Source organism: Nicotiana tomentosiformis, chromosome 11 (assembly GCF_000390325.3).
Source record: "Nicotiana tomentosiformis chromosome 11, ASM39032v3, whole genome shotgun sequence".
NCBI classification, from domain to species: Eukaryota; Viridiplantae; Streptophyta; class Magnoliopsida; order Solanales; family Solanaceae; genus Nicotiana; species Nicotiana tomentosiformis.
Window position 1 is genome coordinate 12,077,883 of NC_090822.1, and position 25,606 is coordinate 12,103,488.

At 36.9% G+C, this 25,606-nt stretch overlaps 1 protein-coding gene, 1 long non-coding RNA gene and 1 pseudogene across 4 annotated transcripts; 2 read left to right on the top strand and 1 right to left on the bottom strand.

The window, feature by feature from the left end:
• LOC104093684 (class V chitinase-like) overlaps positions 1 to 8,849 on the bottom strand; it is a 53,603-nt pseudogene extending 44,754 nt beyond the window's left edge.
• Positions 8,850 to 9,686: 837 nt separating this feature from the next.
• Positions 9,687 to 16,593, top strand: LOC138900825 (uncharacterized). 3 transcript variants are annotated; one of them, XR_011412138.1, is made up of 4 exons: positions 9,687 to 10,133; positions 14,376 to 14,549; positions 15,186 to 15,349; positions 16,323 to 16,593. XR_011412138.1 is itself a non-coding variant. In XM_070188449.1 (3 exons), the coding sequence occupies exon 1, from the start codon at positions 10,805 to 10,807 to the stop codon at positions 11,831 to 11,833; it is 1,029 nt and encodes a 342-aa protein (XP_070044550.1). In that variant the 5' UTR covers positions 10,544 to 10,804; the 3' UTR covers positions 11,834 to 14,549; positions 15,186 to 15,349; positions 16,323 to 16,593. The 3 variants fall into 3 exon arrangements, 1 of the variants encoding a protein (XP_070044550.1); XR_011412139.1 differs by having other exon boundaries at positions 14,379 to 14,549; XM_070188449.1 differs by lacking the exon at positions 9,687 to 10,133 and having other exon boundaries at positions 10,544 to 14,549.
• A 5,162-nt stretch (positions 16,594 to 21,755) lies between these two features.
• On the top strand, positions 21,756 to 24,645 carry LOC117274224 (uncharacterized). The gene is made up of 5 exons (XR_011412175.1): positions 21,756 to 21,923; positions 22,005 to 22,074; positions 22,562 to 22,726; positions 23,467 to 23,528; positions 24,410 to 24,645. It is a non-coding gene; the product is annotated as an uncharacterized lncRNA (long non-coding RNA).
• The last annotated feature ends 961 nt before the right edge of the window (positions 24,646 to 25,606 follow it).

Consider the following 25,606-nt stretch of genomic DNA (forward strand, 5'->3'; position numbering starts at 1 on the left):
GTATGGGTAGTTTGGCTTTCATTTCAGCAGAAAAGAGGCCATTAGATTTAGATATACAATCCTTGGCCAACAGACTTGTGCGGCTGGATATTTTAGAGCCCAGCCGAGTTCTTGCATGTGTTGTGGCCCATTCTTCACTATTTGAGCATATCAAGGCTCGCCAGTATGATCATTCACAATTGATGGTTCTTCGTGAAACGGTACTACGAGGTAGTGCCAAAGCAGTCACTATTGGTGCGGATGGTGTTCTGCGACTCCAGGGTCGTCTATGTGTTCCTAATGTGGATGGACTGAGGAAAAAGATCCTAGAGGAGGCACACAGTTCCAAGTACTCTATTCATCCGGGTACTATGAAGATGTATCGTGATCTAAGGCAGCATTATTGATGGCGGCGAATGAAAAAGGACATAGTCGAGCATGTAGCTAGGTGTCTGAATTACCAGCAAGTTAAATATGAGCACCAGAGGCCAGGTGGCCTACTTCAGCAGATAACTATACCAGAGTGGAAATGGGAACAAATTACTATGGACTTTGTAGTTGGGTTGCCGCGGACCTTGAGGAAGTTTGATGTAGTTTGGGTGATTGTTGACAGGTTGACCAAGTCGGCACACTTTATTCCTATTGTGACTATGTATACTTCAGAGAGGTTGGCCCAGATTTATATTCAGGAGATAGTTCGATTGCACGGTGTGCCAATTTCCATCATATCAGATAGAGGTCCTCAGTTTACTTCACATTTCTGGAGAGCAGTATATAGTGAGTTGGGGACCCGTGTAGAGCTCAGTACAGCTTTTCATCCGCAGACCGACGGACAGTCAGAGCGGACAATTCAGATTTTGGAGGATATGCTCAAGGCATGAGTGATTGACTTTGGAAGTCAGTGGGATCGTTTATTGCCTTTGGCCGAGTTTGCTTATAATAACAGTTACCAATCCAACATTGAGATGGATCCATTTGAGGCTTTATATGGTCGGCGATGTTGTTCGCCCATCGGGTGGTTTGAGCCCGGTGAGGCTAAGTTATATGGTACTGATTTGGTGAGGGATGCCTTGGAAAAGGTAAAGTTGATTCAGGAGCGACTTCGTACAGCACAGTCCAGACAGAAGAGCTACGCAGATCAGAAAGCGCGTGATTTATCATTTATGGTAGGTGAAAAAGTTCTCTTGAAGGTTTCGCCGACGAAGGGAATTATGAGATTCGGGAAGAAGGGCAGGTTGAGCCCAATGTTTATAGGCCCATTTGAGGTGTTGAGACGAGTTGGGGAGGTTGCTTATGAGCTTGCATTGCCTCCCAGTCTATCGAGAGTTCATCCAGTTTTCCATGTATCTATGCTCTAGAAGTATCATGCTGTCCTGTCACATGTGTTGGACTTCAACACAGTTCAGCTAGATAAGAGTTTGGGTTATGAAGAAGAGCCATTTTCCATTGTTGATAAACAGGTTCGCCAGTTGAGGTCCAAGAGAATTTCTGCAGTAAAGGTCCAGTGGAGGGGCCAACCAGTCGAGGAAGCGACTTGGGATGCCGAGGAGGACATGCGGAGCAAATATCCACACTTATTTAGCACTCTAAGTATTATTCTAAACCCGCTCGAGAATGAACGTTTGTTTAAGGCGAACGACATTTTGTTAAGGCGAACGAAAGCGACACTTTGTCCAATGTGAAACCTATTTTTAAAGGGTAAAAAAGGTGAACGACATTTTGTTAAGGGCATTCGTATAGATTAGAAAATTAAATAGTAGTAACTTTCCTTACTTTTCAAGTACTTTCTGAATATCATAAAGTTTTGATTTAGAAAAGATCGATATAAACCTAAGTAAACGTCTCTGAAAGCTAATTAGATTAACATAGGAAAATGCTATAATATGACTATCATATGGATCTGTAATGACCCAATCGGTCATTTTAACTTTTAAAAACCTGTTCCTTAAAATAAAACTCTCTGAATATGCTTTTATTAATTTATGACTCGCGGGGATGGTTGGTTAGGGATTTGGAAGTGTTTGGGTTGAAATCGGAACACTTGGTTCCTTATGTTGGCTTTAAATGGCCAAGTTTGACTTCAGTCAACATTTTGAGAAAACGACCCCAGAATCGGAATTTGACGGTTCCAATAGGTTCGTGTGATGATTTTGGACTTGGGCGTATGTCCGAATCAGGTTTTGGATAACCCGGGAGTGTTTTGACGCTTAATAGTAAAAATTAACTATTTGAAGGTTTAAAATTCTTTAAATTTGGTTTGGAGTAGGTTTTTGAGGAATTGAAGTCCGTTTAGAATTTTGAGTTTGGGAATAGTTCCATATAGTGATTTAAGACTTGCACGCAAAATTTCGTGTCATTTCGAGTAGTTTAAGTATATTCCGGCGCATTGGAAGTAAATTGAAGAACTTGAAATTCTTAAGTTTGAATCAATTTGGTTTAGGGTATGATTCTTAGATTTGATGTTGTTTTACACGTTTCGAGAGTTCGAGCGAGTCTATTTTATGATTTCAAACTTGTTGGTATGTTCGGGCGGGGTCCTGGGGGCCCTGAGTGTCAATCGGACGAGGCTCGGACCAAGTTGGAAGTTGGGAGCAAAAACTGAAGCTCCCAACTACTGTCAGAATCACACATGCGCTTGGCCAGTCGAAGGTGCGACATTCGCAGATGCGACAGAAGCCCGTAGGAGCGACACTCGCAGATGCGAGATTTCTTCGCAGAAGCGGAAAAGGAATGGAGGCGTGCCATCGCAGGTGCGGAATATTGGGCGCACCTGCGAACACGCAGGTGCGAGGCTAGACGCACAGATGCGAGGATTGGTCAGGCGGGTGGAACTCGCACCTGCGAGGATTTTCCGCAGGTGCGTTCCAACCTACGCAGGTGCGAAAGGCCTGTTTGGCAGAAAGCTTAAAAGAACGGGAATCCACCATTTTTGCCCATTTTCTCTCCACATTTGGGCGATTTCAGAGCTTTTGAGGGGGGGGGGGTTCAACTAGCAATTTGAAGGTAAGTTAATTCTACACCCCTTGAGTTAAATACATAGATTATGGGTAGATTACAACTAGTAAATTTTAAAAATCAAAGGTTTAGATGAAAAACCTAGATTTTTATAAAAATAGGATATTAACCATGAAAATAGTTATGGAATTGGATAGAAGTTATATATTTAAGTTCTTGAGATTATGAGTAACGTTTTCATCCGAAAATTCCAGAATCCGAGCACGTGGGCCCGTGGGTGAGTTTTAAGAATTTTATCATTTTGGATAGGGTAATTTATTTAATAAATGAATTTCGAATTATTGAACATATATTAATTATTTTGTATAATATTTGGATAGTTTCGGATTTTTCGGCATCGAATCGAGAATTTTACGCGACGCGATAATCGAAAAGTGGACTTTGAGACAAGGTAAGTCTCTTGTCTAATCTTGTGAGGGGGAAATTACCTCATAGGTGATTAAATTAAATAATTATTGTTAATTGTGGGGGCTACGTACGCACGAGGTGACGAGAGTCCGTGCGTAGCTATTATTAATGCTAAAGTCCGGGTAGTTTAGGACTCAAAAGCATGAATTACTTGTGTAAATGGTAGTCTTTACTTAATTAAATTATTTGATATATATATATATATATATATATATATATATATATATATATATATATTGTGAATTGTTAGATAAGGATATTAAAAGATGAAATTCTTATATGCTAAATATTTTGTTTAGATTAATTAATTGTTGTAATAAATTGTTATCTTCTCGAATAAATATTTCAATAAATACTCTCATTCCGCAGGTACATAAGAAAATGTCCTCCTTTCTTATGGATCGGGCCGAACGCCTCGGCAGGATAGATGCATCTATGGATTGTGCTGCACATCCCTTGACAGTGTACACGATACTCTGGATCGGGCCGTACGTCCTCGGCGGAAATCGTACTTAATATTAATAATAATAACTACACGATACTTGAACAGTAATTGCAGCTTGTAAAGCTATTTGATAAATTAGAATTTTTATTGAAATTGAAGGATTTAATTAATATATTGAGAATTGTTGCATTTGAAGGAATTTAATTATTTTTACTCGTTAAATAAATTATTGTAAATTCTGTTAATTATGTTGATTTAAATATTCTAGTTTTATTTCAAGTATTATTATTGACCCATAGTGAGTGTCAAAGTCGGCCATCTCCTCTCTACCACTTCGAGATTAGGCTTGATACTTACTTGGTACACGTTGTTTACGTACTCATACTACACTTGCTGCACTTTTCTTGTGCAGGACCTGAGGCAAGTACTAGTGGGGGACCTATCGTCTTACACCCACGCTATCCAGGGGCATAGTGGTGAGCTGCCTTTCTGGACCGTTATGCAACTACTAGTGTCTCTTCTTGTATTATTTTTATTCTGTCAATTTTTATTTCAGACAGTATTTGGAGTTTTATATAATCTACTAGATACTCATACACTTGTGACACCAGGTCTTGGCACATACATTGGTAGAATTTGGTGTCTTATTATTTTTTTGGATTGAAATTTCATTGATATATGTTTAATTTATTAGCTGGCTTGCCTAGCTATAGTGTTGGGCGCCATCATGACCTATAGGTGAATTGGGTCGTGACAGGATCCCTCTATTCCAGGGGCTGCCCGTCCATAAAGCAGGTAAAGCAACTGCTTTAGGCCCCATATTTGTGGAGGCCCTAATTTTGTTTTACACATAATAGGCTATATATAAATTTCAAAAAAAGATTAGTGGTGAAAAAGTGTGATTTCTTTATTTAACAAATATAGAGATGAAGAATTTGCAACTGCTTTGATTTCTGCCAAGGAAATTGTATTTGCAATTAATATTGAACCCGAATTTCATAAGAAACGTGTAATATATAGGAAGAAACAATTTGAGGAGAATGTTAATAGTGAAATCTCAAAATCTCTCGAATAGTCCTTTAGAGTTGATTACTTTTTATACATACTCCCTCGGGTCCATAATAAATGACTTTTTAACCTTTGTTGTGCCCCTTAAGAAAATATTGACTAATAAAATAAAAATGTATTTTGACTAAATTATCCTTAATTAAAATTTATATGTTGTTAACTTGGCACACAGAGATATGTAAATAAGGGCAAATTTTGGGAAAATAAAGTTAATTCTTTCTCGATTATGTAAAACGACACTTATTTTGAACCAAAATAAAAGCCAAAAAAGTAATTTATTATGGATTGGAGAGAGTAGTAGACAAGTTTATTTTTTCACTTTAAAATAGATTTGAACAATTAGAGGCATATGAAAATATTTTTGATTTTTTATTTAGCGGTAAAAACTGAAATTACTAGATGATGAAAATTTGAAAACATATTGGCTTCATCTTGAATGCTCCTTAAATCATAACAATCAACCCGATATTGATAATTTAGATTTATTTTTTGCATTAAAAATATTAAGAAAAATAGTAGAATTAGAAGATAACAATTTAATTGATATACTCAATCAAATAAAAAGATTTAATTATTTTTTAAATTCCTATATTACTTATAGAATGATTTTAATAACTCATATTATTGTTGCTTCAACAGAAAAAAGTGTTTCAAAATTAAAAATGATAAAACCTTACCTAAGATCAACAATGTCTCAAATATATTAAATGAATCAGCCATGCATATTGTTAATTGAGAAAGACTTATTGGGAGAAATTGATTATAAAAATGAATAATAATTTTGCATCTAAAAAAGTTAGAAAAATAGACTTCAAATAAAAATAAAATATTTTTTTATTAATAAAAAAGTTAAGACCCCTCATAAAGTTTGCCTTTAGGTCACGAAATTGGTAAGACCGCCCCTGCTCTAGTCCAATCGATTATTTTCGAATAGATGTATTTTATTCATAAGGAAAAAAAAAAAGTTACTCTATTCTATACTCGATAAGTACCAATATATGAACTATGGTATTTAAAAACATTGATCATGTATCAAATTTAACAAGACTATCGACCAAAAAGAATAGTCATGCATTCCTAAGAATTTAATGAGAAAATATGCACCAATAAAAATGATGTTTTGACAATTAACTACAAAAATGCTAAAGAAAAAGAAGTTTGAATTTTTTTTCCCACTACTCAAAAATACTTAAATGTCGTGTTATGTTGCAAATAACTATTTTAGTTTTAGGAGTAATGATCCCAATGGAACATTTAATTTATGCCATGGTACTACTTAGTAATAAATAAAATTTCCTATTTACACTTCATTTTTTTTTTAATAAAAGCAAATAATTCGATTACGTGTTATCCATACAAAAATATAAAAACCAAAATAAAATAAAAAGTAAATAAACTACTAACCTGTACGAGAAAGTACCCAATTTTGATCCCCTGCAACGTGCCATGCAAAATAACCAAGCAATCCTCTATCTTTAACATAATTAACCTTATTTCTAACACTTTGTATATCATCATAGCTAATCCAATTACTTCCAGAGTAACAATAATCTCCAACAATAGTAGCATTATACACAGTTGTGGGGCGACTGCGCACTATATACTCCCTAATGCTGTTATAAGTCATCGACCCACCATCGACCGAACCTACATTTGATTTTCCAGTAGCAGGTGCTCTAAGACCGTGAATATTCGCGTTAACCAATTGCCACGCATAGCCATAAAATGGAATTCCAAGAACCAATTTTCGTATTGGAACACCTGCTTGAATCCATGCATTAATTCCATCACTTTCCACTAATATGGTTCACAGGATCAAATAATTGTGCAACTGAATTGGTTTGTGATGCTGACCAATTTGGTGCATAGAAGTCATATGCCATGAGGTTAATCCAGTCTAAGTTTCTTGCCACTGATTCAGCTGGGTAGTTCAATCCATTGACTCGGGATGAGTAGGAAACCGCCGCCGTGAGAAGTAGTGCCGCCCTGCCGGAATTTCTCGCCTCTATATTGATAGAGGTGCGCCACTCATTCAAAAGGGTCCCTGTTTAATTAAGACGTAAGTAAATAAATAAAAGTGTACTCTTCAACAATTTATATTATTAGTTAGATTGAGTGATCATACATTCATGGTGTATATATATATATATATATATGGTGTCATAACAGACAGATGGAACATATAATCAGCAGGTTCAACGGAACCTATCATTTTTTATACAAATTATATATAACTTTGAGTGTGTGAGATAACTAGCCCCATTTGTCCATAACTTTTCCGCTTTTTCAAAAACAAATTCCCTAAAAAATGTGTCTTTTTGCAAGTATTTAGAAATTTATTTACTTTTTCAAAATTTTCAGAATTTTTTTTTTCCACTCACAAAAATACAATATTTTTTCTAGTGAAATGCATGTCCAAACATAATTTTAAATTTCAAATAAATATCATTTTTCAACTTAACCTCAAATACTACTCTTTTTCAAAATTACAATTTTTATGTCCAAACGCCTACTAGATTGAGTGATCATACATTCATGGTTATATATATATATATATATATATATATATATATATATATATATATATATATATATATATATATATATATATCATAACAGACAGATGGAACATATAATCAGCAGGTTCAATGGAACCTATCATTTTTTATATAAATTATATATAATTTTGAGTGTGAGATAACTAGCCCCATTTGTCCATAACTTTTCCCCTTTTTTCAATTTCTTTTCTCAAAAATGTGTCTTTTTGCAAGTATTTAGAAATTTATTCACTTTTTCTAAATTTTCAAAAAAAAAAAAAAAAATTCACTCACAAAAATGTAATATGTTTTCTAGTGAAATGCATGTCCAAACATAATTTTAAATTTTAAATTTCAAATAAGTACCATTTTTCAACTTAACCTCAAATACTAAATTTTTTTCAAAATTATAATTTTTATGTCCAAACCCTACTAAGATTGATACCATCAAATTTATCATGGATTCGCCTCTGTCTCAATCATTACCAAATATAATTTCAAAATGCTTGTCCATGAAAAACATTTAGCATGCACGTGAAGGACATGTTAAAAACATTATAATTAAATAAATTAAAATATGTTATGTGTATACTAATTTATAATAGTAAATGAGATTACCACACAATTTAATATGGTATCAAAACAGAAATGTCCAATTGGGTTCAAATATCAATAACAACAACAACAGACTAGGTATAATTATATAAGCGGGATTTGAAAAGGATAATGCCTACATAGCTTTACCTCTGCCTTGTAACGATATAGAAGTTGTTTGCGATAGACCTTCGGTTCGGAAAAGCATAGACACGACATTATAAAAAAGAAATACAAATTATACGCTTAAAAAAAATATGTTTGTCAATAGTACCTATGTTTGTCATGTCTGTAGCTGATAATGGAGATTCCCAATCAAGATCAAGGCCATGAAATCCCAATTGTCTAGCCAATCTTATTGACGAATCAATAAAACTTTTTCTTGAATTTGGTTGTCTAGCCATAATTCCATAGGCAGTTTTATTAGCACTTCCTCCAGCTATAGACAAGAAAGTCTTGACTGAGGGATTTTTCCTTTGAACTGTACTTGTAAATTGGCTGAATGAATCTTGATTTTCTGGCGAAATGATTAACTGATTTGATTGTGGATTAAGATCAGCAAATGCACAAAATAGATGAGTGAAAAGTGTTGAGTCTATGTTGTTTAATGCTAATCCACTGTTCTTAAACCAGTACCCTCCCTTAATAACATTTTGGCTATTTGTGCAAACTAGTTGCCGGAGAAGGAAACATGAGAAAATAATAGAAAAAAGAGTGACAGAATTAGCCATTAAATTGAAGGTTGATAGCTTATTTAATTTGTGACCCCGAGATTATATAAGTTCGAAAATTTGAGTTAAGATTACTGTCTACCGGCGGCTAAACATTTACTACTCCATTAGAAAGTGGTTGAATTCTCGATGTTTCTAAAAGGAGAAAAGGTCAAAATATTCCTGTGTATCCTTCAGAATTGTGCAATTTTATCATCCCATATTTTTGCTGTTAGCAAATCTCCTTGTATTTATTCTTGTTATTTACGGAGCAAAGGTCAGTCCGATGCACTAAATTCCCGCTATACGTGGGATACAGAAAAGTGACGGATCATAAGGGTCTATTGTACGCAATCTTACCCTGCATGCAAATGCTGTTTTCACGGCTTGAACTCGTGACTTCGTGGTCACATGACAACAACTTTACCAATTACGTCAAAACTTATTAATGGAGCCCCAACATAACATTGTAGACATGTAATTTTTAACCTCCCTGAAATTTTGTAACTTTTAATTCTTAAATATTTCTTTTAGGTCTAATTTGCTATTTTAACTAATTTTGACTCTTTTGCTTTATTTTATCTTAAAAATTAAAAACTACAAAAATATTTTCCTTTGTTTTAGCTTATTGATATTTTGTCTAGTTAATTTTATTTCATTTTACAAAAGAAAAAAGAAAGATTTCAAAAATATATTTATATTTACTTAGCTTAGTTTTAAAGTTGTAGGCCTTTAATAAGTATTGAGTAGTATTCAATTTCTTTAATTTAGCTATTTTATCTTCATTTTTAGTTATTTCCTATTATTTAGATAATTAGTATTTTTGGTTTATCTTTAGGAAAAAAGAAAAGAAAGAAAAATTGAAAAAGCAACAAACAAAGGCAAGAAAGGAAAATTAGAAGTGGTCCCCCGTTTCTCTTTTTTCTGCCCCATCACGGTGGTTTTGTTATTTGGTTTCGTTCCCTGACTTCTTGGCTTTGTTTCTCAAAGACATCTCGCAATCAAGGAATATTTTAGTTAATACGATTAACAAATTATGTGGTTGGCTCGGTTTTCACATTTGAATTGCATTTGGCCGGAAAAATAAAGAACCCTCCGTCAGAGTATTGCAGTGGAGATTTCTGTTAATTTAGGACAGGGAGCGAGATTCCGGCGAACGAACTTCTCAATTCCGGCGAAGTTGAGATTTTATTTAGCCAGTTGTAAAAGTTCTCGTGTCAAGTTCTGATTATCGAATAGAGATTTTTCGACTGCCATTGTGAGATACCTTTCCGGTGAAATTGACAAATCGTCGAAACTTTCCTACACACGGGTTCGGGAGGCAGCATCATTCAGCAGATTTGGAAGCGCGTCCGGACATCCCCGACTGTGATCCAGGTTCCATCTTTCTTGAATTGTATTTGCGCACATCTATTTACTGTTGCTTTGCCGGCAATTTTAATTGGATTGCTTGCTTTTTCTATCTTTTCTACTAGTGTTTTAAGCTTAAGGTTTCATCTATCCATTTTAATTCTGTGTTTGCATAGGGGTAGTTTCTTAGATGTGGTAGATTCATTGTTCTAGTGCCTGCTCGCATTACTGTTCGCGTAGTAGCTCCTTTGAGTTGTTCTTAGTTCTCGGGTTCGTAGCTTGTAGTCCTTCGTCCCCGCTACTTGTTCTTAGTAGTAGTGTTTACCTAATACCTTTAGCTTATAGTGGCGGTAGTGAATGATGTGAGAGTAAGGTCATGTCCTCGGGTGGGTCTGGGGGAGGGGTCCGAGGGTGGGAAGGGGAGGGGGGGTAAGAAAGCCTCTAGGCTGAGAGTTGGGTCTTGGAACATTGGGACGTTGACGGAGAAGTCTATAGAGTTAGGTAAGATTCTTCAGAAGAGGAAGACCAATATAGCGTGTGTTTAGGAGACTGGATGGAAGGGTACTAGGGCACGAGATGTAGACAAGTTTAAACTATGGTACTCAGGAAGCGCTGAGGGTAAGAATGTGGTAGGTATTTTAGTAGACAGGGACCTCAGGGAGCTCGTGGTCGCGGTTAGGAGGGTAAATGATAGGTTGATGAGTATTAAGCTGGTAGTTGGTGTGTTTACTGTAAACGTGATTAGTGCATACGCTCCTCAGGTAGGTTTGGACCAGGAGGTCAATAAGCAATTCTGGGAGGATTTAGACGAGATGGTGCGTAATATCACGCACACAGAGAAGTTGTTCATTGGCGGAGATTTCAATGGCCATATTGGGGCTAGTGCTGGGGGTTATGATGATGTGCATGGCAGGTTCGGTTTTGGGGATAGGAATGAGGGAGGTAATTCACTATTGGATTTTGCTAGAGCTTTTGATTTGGTTATAGCTAACTTGGGTTTTCCGAAGATGGAAGAGCACCTGGTCACTTTCCGTAATTCAATGGGCAAGACTCAGATTGATTATCTTCTCTGCAGGAAATGCGATAAAGGTCTATGCACTGACTGCAAGGTCATCCCAAGTGAGCACCTCACGACCCTACATAGGCTCCTAGTTATGGACCTGGAGATTAAGAGGAGTAGGAAGAAGAGGGAGGGGTGCAAGCAACCTAAGATCAAGTGGGGTAACTTGACCAAGGACAAAGCTCAAGATTTAGGGGAGAAGTTGTTGGCTATGAGGGCCTGGACGAGTAGGGGGGACGCGTCTAGTATGTTGTTCAAGACTGCAAATTACATTAGGGTAGCTGCTAGAGAGGTCTTAGGGGTCACGAAGGGCTCTCCTGGGGGTCATAAAGGGGACTGGTGGTGGAATGGAGAGGTTCAAGGTAAAGTGGAAGCTAAGAAAGTTGCTTATTTGAAGCTAGTGGAGAGTACAAACGAGGAGGAAAAAAGGAAATATCAGGAGTGTTACAGAAAGGCAAAGAAAGATGCGAAGTTAGCAGTTATGACAGCTAAGAACGCGTCGTTTGCTCTTTTGTATGATGAGCTCAGGGGAAGAGGCGGGGACAAGAAGTTATACCGGTTGGCCAAGGTGAGGGAAAGGAAAACCCGTAACTTAGACCAAGTCAAGTGCATCAAGGACGAGGATGGCAAAGTGTTGATGGACGAGGCACTTATTAGGAGAAAATAGCAGACATACTTCCATAAACTGTTGAATGAGGAGGGGGATAGAAGCATTGTAATGGGTGAGTTGGAGCTCTCTGAGAGTCGACAGGATTTTGGGTACTGTAGGCGGATTACGGTAGAGGAGGTGGAAGGGGTGATGCGTAAGATGTGCAGGGGCAGAGCGACGGGGCCAGACGAAATCCCGGTGGAATTCTGGAAGAGCGCGGGGAGGGCAGGTTCGGAGTGGCTCACTGGGCTGTTTAATGTTATTCTTAAGACGAAGAAGATGCCCGAAGAATGGAGGCGGAGTACGATGGTTCCGCTTTACAAGAACAAGGGCGATATCCAAAATTGCAACAATTATAGGGGTATCAAGTTGTTGAGTCACACTATGAAGGTCTGGGAGAGGGTGGTTGAGGCCAGGGTGAGGAGGTGCGTGTCTATTTTTGAGAATCAGTTTGGATTCATGCCGGGGCGTTCGACTATGGAAGGGATTCATCTGGTAAGAAGATTAGTGGAGCAGTACAGGGAGAGGAAGAAGGAGTTGCATATGGTGTTTATTGGCCTTGAGAAAGCGTACGATAAAGTCCCGAGGGAGGTACTGTGGAGATGTTTGGAGGTTAGCGACATTCCGGTAGCGTACATTAGGGTGATTAAGGATATGTATGATGATGCTAAGACTCGGATGAGGACTGTGGGAGGTTACTTGAAGTATTTCCCTGTGGTGATGGGGTTGCACCAGGGATCGACTCTTAGCCCTTTGTTATTTGCCTTGGCGATGGATGTACTGTCGCGACACATCCAAGGGGAGGTGCCTTGGTGTATGCTATTTGCCGATGATATAGTGTTGATTGACGAGACGTGAAGCGGAGTTAACGCGAGGTTGGAGGTTTGGAGACAGACCTTGGAGTCTAAAGATTTCAAATTGAGTAGAACCAAGACAGAATACTTGGAGTGCAAATTCAGTGACGGGACCCATGATGCAGACGTAGAGGTTAAGCTTGATGCTCAAGTTATCCCCAAGAGAGCGAGTTTTAAGTATCTTGGGTCTATTATCCAGGGTAACGGGGAGATTGACGAAGATGTCGCACATCGCATCGGAGCGGGATGGATGAAGTGAAGGCTCGCTTCCGATGTTTTATGTGATAAGAATGTGTCGCCAAGACTTATGGGTAAGTTTTATCGAGTGGTGGTTCGACCAGCTATGTTGTATGGGGCTGAGTGTTGGCCAGTCAAGAACTCCCACGTGCAGAAGATGAAAGTAGCATAGATGAGAACGTTGAGATGGATGTGTGTGTATACCAGGAGAGATATGATTAAGAATGAAGCTATCCGGGACAGAGTGAGAGTAGCCTCTGTGGAGGACAAGATGCGGGAGTCAAGGCTGAAATGGTTCGGACATGTTAAGAGAAGAAGCATTGATGCTCTTTCCAGGAGCTGTGAGAGGTTGGCCATGGAGAGTTTGAGAAGAGGTCGAGGTAGGCCTAAGAAGTACTGGGGAGAAGTGATTAGACAGGACATGCGCTGCTTCAGCTCACTGAGGACATGACCCTTGATAGAAGGGTGTGGAGGTCGATGATTAAGGTACAAGGTTAGTGGGTAGTTTTTAGTTGTTCACCGATAGTCTTAGTAGCATGCATGTCCATTCATATTCTTAGATTTTCATTACGTTATGTGATTTTGTTTGCCTCAGGTATTGTATTCCCTATTGCTATTATTTGGTACTACTTATCTTTTATCTCTCCCTTTTTCTTTTCTCTTCCTTCTTTCTTCCTTCATTGCTTTCCTCTTCTTCTTCTTGCCCTCCCTGAGTCGAGGGTCTATTGGAAACAACCTCTCTACCTGCATTAGGTAGGGGTAAGGTATGCGTACAGACTTTCCTCCCCAGACCCCACCTGTTGGGATCATACTGGGTTTTTTATTGTTGTTGTTGTTGTTGTTGTTGTTGTTGTTGTACTTTACCAATAGAATATCACCACCTCACTTTCCCAAATATTCCCTCTAACAAACCTTATCAATTTGCCTTGTAACAAATACAAAGAGCACACACACTGTAACGACCCAACCGGTCGTTTCGACTTTTAGAATCCCGTTCCCCTAAATAAAACTCCCCGAATGTGTTTTTAATAATTTATGACTTGCGGGGATGGTTGGTTCAGGATTTAGAAGTGTTTGGGTTGAAATCAGAACACTTGGTTCCTTAAGTTAGCCTTAAAAGGGCAAATTTGACTTCGGTCAACACTTTGAGAAAACGACCCCGGAATCGGGATTTTAAGGTTCCAGCAGGTTCGTATGTTAATAAGTGAACGAGTCATATTATAAGTGATGTAGGGTCTAAGGAGAGCCCTAAGTCTTAATCAAGTTGAAAATTACATGATAGACTAAAGTTCCAAATAAGTACACACAAAAACATAACTTTAGACGTGCTTGCCTATATATATAAGGATTTATATAGTGTAAAACCTATCAAATGAAAGATCTTCGAGTCTGGTTTCTAACGCTTTCGACCGTTCGTCATTTGGATATTTCTACAAGGACTTATGGACGTTTTAGTAAATGGTGTCCAGCAGGCAAAACTTGTAATACGAGGTACAACCTGCACAGTGCAAGGAACAACTCGCTGAAGCACCTGTGCCTTTATAAGGCAGTCACGGGCAGCAGCAATTTTTGGGGATTTTCTTGAGCTAGGGATTGGTTTTTTCATGGTGGATTCGACCTTGGGGACTACTTAAGAATATAAGGTGAGTTTTGTTTGGATATTTTAAGTTAATAATATCCTATTAACACTAGTATCAATATCCTTCAATCTTTGAAATCCCTAAAAATCTTTCAAGTTGTTCAAGAACACCAAATTTTCCAAACATTGGAATTTCAAGGAAAAGCTTCAAGAAGGTAATACTAATGCTTCAAGCTCATTTCTTATGAGTCGGTGAGAGTAATTCTAATAGTTGTTTCAAGTTGTTATGGTTGGATAATTAATTTCATAAACTCTAGTTCATGGCATGAATAGTGTTCTTGAGAAAATGAAGGAAAGATAAATATTGTTCTTAGAAATGAAATTAAAGGATGCAATGAACCTATGGAATCATATTCTAGCTTAGTTGAAAGTATTCAACTAATTAATCACCAAATTGAATTTTTGAAAATGTTGGTTAAGGAAGACGATGAATAGTAATTTGGCGGTGTTGGAGAATTAATGTAATATCATTGATGACTTCAAATGGGTATTGAATGATAAGAGTGGAGTTGAATATGCTAGTAAGTGAACCTATTAGACGATTTGAGCTGGAGGCTTGTAGCCAACTTGAGAGCCATAAATGAATATTGATAAATTTTTTTGAGTCATATTTTGATTGTAATTGAGATTGTAATTGTAGATATCAATTTGTTGGTGGCGTATGAGTATTTTACTCAATGTTACGATGCCGGAGGAGGATTAAAGCTTGTGAATGTTAATAAAGCGAAAGCGAGTTTTGGAGCATTGGGCATCGGTCGAGTTATTTGAAAGGCTTGGGAGCCGGCTATGGAACTTCGGAGCGAGGTAAGTCTCTTGTCTAATCTTGTGAGGGGGAAATTACCCCATATGTGATTAAATTAATAATGGTTGTTAATTGTGGGGGCTACGTACGCACGAGGTGACGAGAGTCCGTGCGTAGCTACTATTAATGCTAAAGTCCGGGTAGTTTAGGACACACAGCATGAATTACTTGTGTAAATTGTATTCTTTATTTAATTGAATTATTTGATATATAAATTGTGAATTGTTAGGAAATATAATAAAGATGAAAATTTCATATGCTTAATTTTCTGTTTAAATTAATTAACTGTTTAAAGAAATTGTTCATCCTCCCGAATTTATCTTATAATAAATATACTCTCCTTCCAGAGGTACATAAGAAAATATCTTCCTTTCTTGTGGAGCGGGCCTAACGCCTCGGCAGGATAGATGCTTCTATGGATCGTGTCGCACGTCCCTCGGCAGTGTACACGAAACTCTGGATCGGGCCGTACGACCTCGGCAAAAATCATGCTTAATAATAATAATAATTACATGATACTTGGACAGTTTATTACAGCTTGTAAAACTATTTGATAAACTGGAAATTTATTGAAATTGAATTGCAGCTTGTAAAGCTATTTGATAAATTGGAAATTTATTGAAATTGAATTGCAGCTTGTAAAGCTATTTGACAAATTGGAATTTTTATTGAAACTGAAGGATTTAATTAATAAATTAAAAATTATTTGAATTGAAGGAATTTAATTAATATATTGAGAATTATTGGAATTGAAGGAATTTAATTACCTCTGCTGGTACAATAAAATTATTGTTAACTCTGTGAATCACGTTGATATAAATATTTCTATTTTCATGATTATTTAATATTATTGACCCATAGTGAGTGTCATAGTCGGCCATCTCGTCTCTACCTCTTCGAGATTAGGCTTGATACTTACTGGGTACACATTGTTTTTGTACTCATACTGCACTTGCTGCACATTTTATTGTGCAGGTATATATATGTATAGCGGCCTTGTGGGCACAGAGGTGTGGTTAATAATTGTGGGGACATAGGTGAGCTGCATTCTATATTACGATCCGCAGCTAATAGAGTCTCCTTCAGAGTTATTATATTTTTCTGTCTAATTTGTATTCTAGACAGATGTTGTATTTTATTTTAATTTTCTAGTAAATGCTCATGCACTTGTGACACCGGATTTTTGGATGATTATGGGTTGCACTGTATTGGAAATTTTTAAAGATATTAGTACGTATTTGGTAAATGTCATCTTCTGCTATTGAATTGAGAGGAACAACTATGACTTCAAAAATATTAAAATGAGAATTTATTTAGTATTTATTATTGGCTTGTCTGACAGCGGTGTCCGACATCATCACGACCTATAGGTAAAATTGGACCGTGACAACATGGTATCAGAGCACTAGGTTCATGTAGGTCTCACAAGTCATGAGCAAGTCTAGTAGAGTCTTGCGGATCGGTACGGAGACATCTGTACTTATCTTCGAGAGGCTACAAGGCTGTTAGGAATACTTCCATTTTTGATTCCTCATCGTGCGATTCGATTCCTTTGATGCTTATGCCTTTATTTCCTTCCTACTCAATCTTATGCGATGTGAAGCGCTTGTTATAAATTGGGTATCGAGGAAATTGTTAATGGTACTACAGATGTAGTACCGAACACTTCTCCTTATGTAATTAATTGGGCTATTGTCATCGCCTTACGAAAGGCCGCTCTGTCATTTCAAATTAAGTATCAGTACTACTTAAGGTTTTGAGATTTGGCATTAATTGTTATGACGATTCGTGCTTTGTTATCGCACAGTGTTTATGTAATGGAAAAAAACAATATCCGTCTATGTGTCGGGGCAGTAAACGATTTGAAAGAAGATTTTCTCAGTACATGATTCAGAGGTTCCATGTTTTAATTCTAGCAGAGAAAAGGCAATCGGACTATGAATGTTCAGGTTTGGGGTTGATGGAGTAACGAAGCTTGATATTTTCGAGTGTGGTAGAGTTCTCAATTTTGATGTGGTGTCATCGCCTTGTAAAATGCGTTAAGGTTCGCCAGTGTTATGATTTTCATTAACTCACCTTCATGACGGGGTGTTAGGAATTGGTATAGAGGAAGCAGTCGTTAGAGATCGCGATGTGAAGTGATTCAGGATCGAAGCAACATTTCTAGTATTGATGTCTCGAGAAGGATGATCGTCAGAAAGGTTTAAAGATGGTAACGATCTATTGGTTCAAGTGCTACAGAGACGGATTATGAGTTAAGGAAACAACTGGGCAACGAAGGATGAGGAAGGACATGTGGAAGGTGCCTTGCGGTGGTTAGGTTCCGAAAATGCCAAGTGTAAGAAAACAAAAGCAAAGTAGTTGCTTAAAGGAGATGGTTGACCAAAGTGGGAGAGTGGCAAGGTAGCACATGGGTTACGTGGTAGGATGATTACATGTCTTGAGGAACGTTTGGAGTGATTTGGGATGTAAAATGGACAGTGACTAGGTCTATGGACTTAAGTTGTAATATGAACTGCTATATTGAGGAATATTGGATACAACAGGAGGGAGTTGCTTGATATGAAGAATGATACAACATGACTTTGGATTATAATGTATTGTCGCACCTCTAGTTGACGGCCATGAGGAGTGAACGGACTGGTGCAGCTGGTGAATTAGCTCGGACTCAGGGTGATCTACTGATTTTGTAGTAATTGCACCCAATGCAGCGGCATTGGAATATGTTAGCATGTAATTTCCACATATGGCTTATCTCATGTGAGCAGGTTAGCGGTCGCGTGGTGTTGACGAAGCTTCTATGAAGAATTTTACTAGCTACCCGGTAAGAAATTTAATATGTAAATATGGCTAGTGGTTCGGAGTGTTTATTAAAGGTTAATAGAAGAATTTCAAGACATTTGGCAAGTTGCGTGTGCAGGATCATGCCGACGATGAAGAAAGAATCTCGGTGGATTCCAGAATTTTGTAATTGTAGCTTCAAGCTAAGTGGAAGAGACCCACTGTCTATGATTGGATTGTGTAGTGTCAACTTGTGCGATTTCTGGTTATCGGTGTATTGGTGGATCATTACGACTAAGGAAAGAAAACATCGCTGGTAATTTGAGCAAAGGATTTGGGGAATGTGTGCCATATTTGGCCTTATCAATCCATATTCAGGTTTGTGGGAAGACTCAGAGTTTATGCTTCGTGTAGATGTAATGCACAGGGAGAGTGAGACAGTCGGGTGTTTCCTTGAGAAAGTGTCCATGTGCTAGCAAGGCCTTAGAGTTGATCATGTATGGGAACAAGTCAGAGCAAGTGACTCTCAATAACGGTCCTAGTGGATTCAAAAATTTAAAGTGTGGTGTCTAAGGATCTCGAGTCTATAGTATGGTTGAGTATCGAGCTTTTACAGCGGATTATTAAACAGGTCTTGGAGTACTCTACGTTATCTTCAGGTTGTGGTGTAGCATTAGAAAAAACGGAAGAAAATAACTTCAGATTCATAAAAGAAGTATCAGAATGGGTGTACTAGTTGAAGATGTAAAAAGTGCGCACAAGAAGGGATATGAGATAATTAGTGGGTTTTGAAATAGCGTGGTCTCGTGAAATAAGGTCACTTTGGATGAGTGTGGATTTGAGTTCGTGATATAATGAATGAAGCTATTATTATTTCTAAGGCAAGTTGAGAGTAAATCGAGAAAAAAAAATGGATCGGCTAACAATGGTTGAATCGACACGATGGTGGCAATGATCAGTTCCTTCATCGCATTGAATTATGCATGTGATTTGTGGCGGTACGTGCGAGGCTTGACGATCGCCGTAATTGATTTTATTTTGGAGAAATTCAAGTATTATGACATGTTATGTGTAGAGGGATCCCAGAAGAGTTATGGTGGTTTAAACCACTACCTAAGGTCGGTATTTTCTACGGATATAGGAATTCAGCCACGTGTTGCAATGGTTCTCTTGAAATGAGTTAAGAAGAAGGTTTCTATATGATGAAGTGCTTACCCTATTAAGTGGTTCGGGAGTTATGATAAAATTCTTGTACTCTTGCACATTGGCGTGATTAATTGCACTAAGTAGCATGGGATTCGAAAGTTGAGGATTTAAGAGTTCGGTGTTGACAAGGATGTTATGAGCTCGGATGAGCAAGAAAGGGATTTAGATGTTTAAAGTAAGATGGTATTGTTTTTGGCATCATCTAAGGTCGATGTCAGGTATAAGGGACCTTGTGTATTGATTTGTGGATTCTTGATATGCTTTACAGTATTTTGTCTAACCGGTAGCATGAATGTGCAGACTTGGTACCTGGTGTGGAAGGTCGTGGGAGCATGTCTCACGGAAATATTGTGTAAGAGTAACGTGTAGTCACTTAATTGAGTGAATATTGAAACCAAGTATGAAGATTGTGGTAATATCGTTGATTCGAGAATTTATGCCTGGAGGGCGCTTGGTTCATTTGGTTGTGGACTGTGAAAGTTTGTTCCGATTATGACGGCTATTCTTGTGTGTTATGGGAAAAAGGGTTATTATGGATCCTTGAAAGGTTATTAGCCTAGACCTCAGAATCGGCTTAAGGTCTGTGGATGGAATTAAATATGAATACGGGCTCTATATCAGGCCGGATGTGTTCATTTCAGCATAAAAGCTCCCTATGGAGGAGTATTCGGACGTTGGATGTCGTTTCATCGTCGGTTATTTCATGTAATACTATATTGTGCCGTGTGAGTTACGAAATGACTTGATAAATTTCTTATGTGTTGAGGTTCCACAGAGCGATGGTGTTATGTGAGCAGGATGGCTCTCGGGATTCAGATTATATGTCGCACCTTAGTTGTGCTTGAGTTTTGTAGCGTATGGCGATGTCGGTCCTTCCAGGGATGGTATTATGCACTTAGCGTACTTGTGTCCGATATTCGGATATTTTGTAGTAATGAGCATTCTAGCTCGGTAAGTATTTCCTTATAGATTCTTTATGTGCGGATTGGGTGGCACGCCGCCACGGGTATGTTGTTTGGATCGGGTTGCATGCCGCAACAGTGTGATGTTGAGTACAGTCCCCTATATTCTATTTTGTGTGTTTTGTGTCCCATTTTCTGAGGAAGGTTCATGACACCTTTTCAGTTGTCTAATTAGTCACGTGGGTCGAGAAATCCTTTCCAGAGTTCGTGTTTCTTATGTATCGCAATCAAGTCCGTAGCTTATTAGCTCATTGTGGCGTCATATGAGGCTTTTTGATCGTGTCTGAGGTGGTTTATTGCCTGAGCAGCTTATACTTGGTGAGACGAGATTATTGGATTCGGGATTAGTGCGATCGGATTATATGAAGTGTAATAAAGAGCAAATACCATTATTTGGTTATAATGAGGTAATGATTCTTGTCAGAAGGAGAAACTCAATAATTGTTGACTCGGCAGTTGGTTATGAATTTCTACACATTTCTTCCATCGTGGAAGCATTTCAAGAGTTGGAACATGACTTATATGTATCATGAGGTGTGCTGTGAACATCAGATTCGTGGAATTTTAGCTATTGTTATTGGAGGATGTTATTATAGTCATGTGAATGATGCAGTGCATGGTCTAAATTCAACAAAGGTATGCAACCCTGTATTGGTGCATCGTGTAATGATAGATACGACATTCATAGGTTGGAAACAGGCATGGTGGAGAATTCTGGATGTTAGAATTGGGCTCTAAGGCTTATTTTCCAAAATAAAGGGGAGAATTTTCAGATTGGCTCGAGTTAATGTGCTCAACTGGTGTGGTAGCACGAGTAGGTGCATGAGGTATTAAACAATAATTTTGGATAACTCCGGAACACTCCTTAGCACGTTCGAGGACGAACGTATATTTAAGTGGGAGAGAATGTAACGACCCAACTGGTCGTTTCGACTTTTAGAACCCCGTTCCCCTAAATAAAACTCCCCGAATATGTTTTTAATAATTTATGACTTGCGGGGATAGTTGGTTCGGGATTTGGAAGTGTTTGGGTTGAAATCGGAACACTTGGTTCCTTAAGTTAGCCTTAAAAGGGCAAATTTGACTTCGGTCAACACTTTGAGAAAACGACCCCGGAATCGGAATTTTAAGGTTCCAACAGGTTCGTATGTTAATAAGTGAACGAGTCATATTATAAGTGATGTAGGGTCTAAGGAGAGCCCTAAGTCTTAATCAAGTTGGAAATTGCATGATAGACTAAAGTTCCAAATAAGTACACACAAAAACCTAACTTTGGACGAGCATGCCTATATATATATATATATATATATATATATATATATATATAAGGATTTATATGGTGGACAACTTATCAAATGAAAGATCTTTGAGTCTAGTTTCTAACGCTTTTGACCGTTCGTCATTTGGATATTTCTACAAGGACTTATGGACGTTTTAGTAAATGGTGTCCAGCAGGGCAAAACTTGTAATACGAGGTACCACCTGCACAACGCAAGGTACAACTCGCTGAAGCACCTGTGCCTTTATAAGGCAGTCATGGGCAGCAGCCATTTTTGGGGATTTTCTTGAGCTAGGGATTGGTTCTTTCATGGTGGATTCGACCTTGGGGACTACTTAAGAATACAAGGTGAGTTTTGTTTGGATATTTTAAGTTAATAACATCTTATTAACACTAGTATTAATATCCTTCAATCTTTGAAATCTCTAGAAATCTTTCAAGTTGTTCAAGAACACCAAATTTTCCAAACATTGGAATTTCAAGAAAAAGCTTCAAGAAGGTAATACTAATGCTTCAAGCTCATTTCTTATGAGTCGGTGAGAGTAATTCTAATAGTTGTTTCAAGTTGTTATGGTTGGATAATTGATTTCATAAACTCTAGTTCATGGCATGAATAGTGTTCTTGAGAAAATGAAGGAAAGATAAATAGTGTTCTTAGAAAATAAAATTAAAGGATGCAATGAACCCATGGAATCATATTCTAGCTTAGTTGAAAGTATTCAACTAAGTAATCACCGAATTGAATGTTTTAAAAATGTTGGTTAAGGAAGACGATGAATAGTAATTTGGCGGTGTTGGAGAATTAATGTAATATCATTGATGACTTCAAATGGGTATTGAATGATAAGAGTGGAGTTGAATATGCTAGTAAGTGAAACTATTAGACGATTTTAGCTGGAGGCTTGTAGCCAACTTGAGAGCCATAAATGGATATTGATAAATATTTTTGAGTCATATTTTGATTGTAATTGGGATTGTAATTGTAGATATCAATTTGTTGGTGGCGTATGAGTATTTTACTCAATGTTACGATATCAGAGGAGGATTAAAAGCTTGTGAATGTTAATAAAGCGAAAGCGAGTTTTGGAGCGTTGGGCATCAGTCGAGTTATTTGAAAGGCTTGGGAGCCGGCTATGGAACTTCGGAGCGAGGTAAGTCTCTTGTCTAATCTTGTGAGGGGAAAATTACCCCATAGGTGATTAAATTAATAATGTTGTTAATTGTGGGGGCTACGTACGCATGAGGTGACGAGAGTTCGTGCGTAGCTACTATTAATGCTAAAGTCTGGGTAGTTTAGGACACAAAGCATGAATTACTTGTGTAAATTATATTCTTTATTTAATATTATTATTTGATATATAAATTGTGAATTGTTAGAAAATATAATAAAGATAAAAATTTCATATGCTTAATTTTCTATTTAAATTAATTAACTGTTTAAAGAAATTGTTCATCCTCCCAAATTTATCTTATAATGAATATACTCTCCTTCCGGAGGTACATAAGAAAATGTCCTTCTTTCTTTGGAAATTTATTGTAATTGAATTGCAGCTTGTAAAGCTATTTGATAAATTGAAATTTTTATTGAAATTGAAGGATTTAATTAATAAATTAAAAATTATTTGAATTGAAGGAATTTAATTAATATATTGAGAATTATTGGAATTGAAGGAATTTAATTACCTCTGCTGGTACAATAAAATTATTGTTAACTCTGTGAATCACGTTGATATAAATATTTCTATTTTCATGATTATTTAATATTATTGACTCATAGTGAGTGTCATAGTCGGCCATCTCGTCTCTACCTCTTCGAGATTAGGCTTGATACTTACTGGGTACACGTTATTTTCGTACTCATACTGCACTTGCTGCACATTTTATTGTACAGGTATATATATGTATAGCGGCCTTGTGGGCATAGAGGTATGGTTAATAATTATGGGGACATAGGTGAGCTGCATTCTATATTACGATCCACAGCTAATAGAGTCTCCTTCAGAGTTATTATATTTTTCTGTCTAATTTGTATTCTACACAGATGCTGTATTTTATTTTAATTCCCTAGTAAATGCTCATGCACTTGTGACACCGGGTTTTGGGATGATTATGGGTTGCATTGTATTGAAAATTTTTAAAGATATTAGTACGTATTTGGTAAATGTCATCTTCTGCTATTTAGTTGAGGGGAACAACTATGACTTCAAAAATATTAAAATGAGAATTTATTTAGTATTTATTGTTGGCTTGTCTGACAGCTGTGTCCGACGCCATCACGACCTATAGGTGAAATTGGGTCGTGACACACACGCAAGAAAAGACACGGCATTTCTCGGGGGAGAGGGGTCCACACTGATTTTGGGCCTGACTTGGAGAGGAAAAATAGAAGGTTCCGGAATTAGCATATACCAGTGAATTGATCCGCACTTCGCGCAGTTATAATTTTTTTTATTGGATTTATAAAATAATATTTTTAATGCTCGAGTATTGAAATGTATTTAAATCTTTTATAATCTTTAAATCCAAATAGATTAGAATTTAAGTTAAAAACATTTTGAGAGGATGACTTGGCATCACTCAAAAGCTAAGAATGATTTTTTTTTTCCTCCTTTTGAATTTTTCTCCTCTTTTTTACCAGCTAACTTTAATTGTTTACCTCATTACTTAACCACAAACACCAAACATCTTCATCAAACCTGAGTTAGGAGAAATGACTGATTATTATCATTTATTACTTTTGCTGAAACGTTGCTAATCAAACGGTTATAACTTTTAGTATTTATTTTAAGTGGCCAAGCAGATTCAAACAGTTACAAGTTTAACATCTGTTGCAGGTCTCAAGAGTATTGCTACTCATCAATCTTCAAGCACAGTATGTTTTCTCTTCTCATTTTGCTATTTAATAGTCTTGGTTATTTTTTTCTTCCTTATTTAAAGGCCCTATTAAATGTATATAATTTCTCGACAACATATAAAAATTTAACAAGGGTCAAATAATATATCTGTATATAATTTGTATCTTATCACAATCTCATATTCATAATTTAAGATTGGTTCTTGACCAGCATTATCACAATGAGAAAATATTACCTATAAGTTATTCCTTAGAGGCAAGTTGTTTTATGAAATAATAACAATGTTCTTTTCATAAAATAAAACTAAACCTCTAGTATGCGAAAAATATGAAAGGATCAACTCATTTCTATGCTATAAGATCACAAGATGGTATAAGATATAAGTACATGAACTAAATTTAACCTCTCTATCACTATAGGAGCTGATTGTGTTCTTTTTTTCTTTCTTAAAAAAGGTAATACAATTACCAGGGACCTATAGTTTCGACATGATAGTTTCTTATACTGCACTTGCAAATAATGCCTCGGCATTTGATCAAGTATATAAAAGATGCCATGGTGGCACAATTGAATCACATGAGTTGTGAACTACTAAATTAAGAAGACGTCCGCACAAATATATTCATATCTTGCACCTATAAGAAAACATGAGATTACCACTGTTTTTAGTGGAACAAAAACAAATCTATATATAATTAGCATTTAGTTGAAAACAAAAAGGCATGAAATTTACTTACACATATCAAAGCAAGCTGAAGGATATAGTTGTAGATATATATAGATCTAACTTCAAGGCTGTGAAGAACCTTTTCAAATTCAATAATTAAGCGGTGTCTTTCCATTTTCTAGCTTAATAATCCGTTTTTGCAATCATTTGAGCATTCCTTAGGAAAACCAAACGGCTACTTGAGCTTTATTAGGCCTATTTCATTTACTGAGTATTTTAATTAATTGTTTTGTAACTGAATTAAATATAATGAGATGTAATAAATAGGTTAGAAAATGATCATTTTTCTATTATTATACAAATTAAATGAAAAGAATGAAGGAAAAATACAAAAAAGGAAGAAAAAAGATAAATAGGATCATTGGCGAAAGAAAAGTGACATTTTACTTTTGTGTGAAGAGCTAACTTAAAACTTCCTAGTTCTTTCTTAACAAAGGGAAGGATGAAGA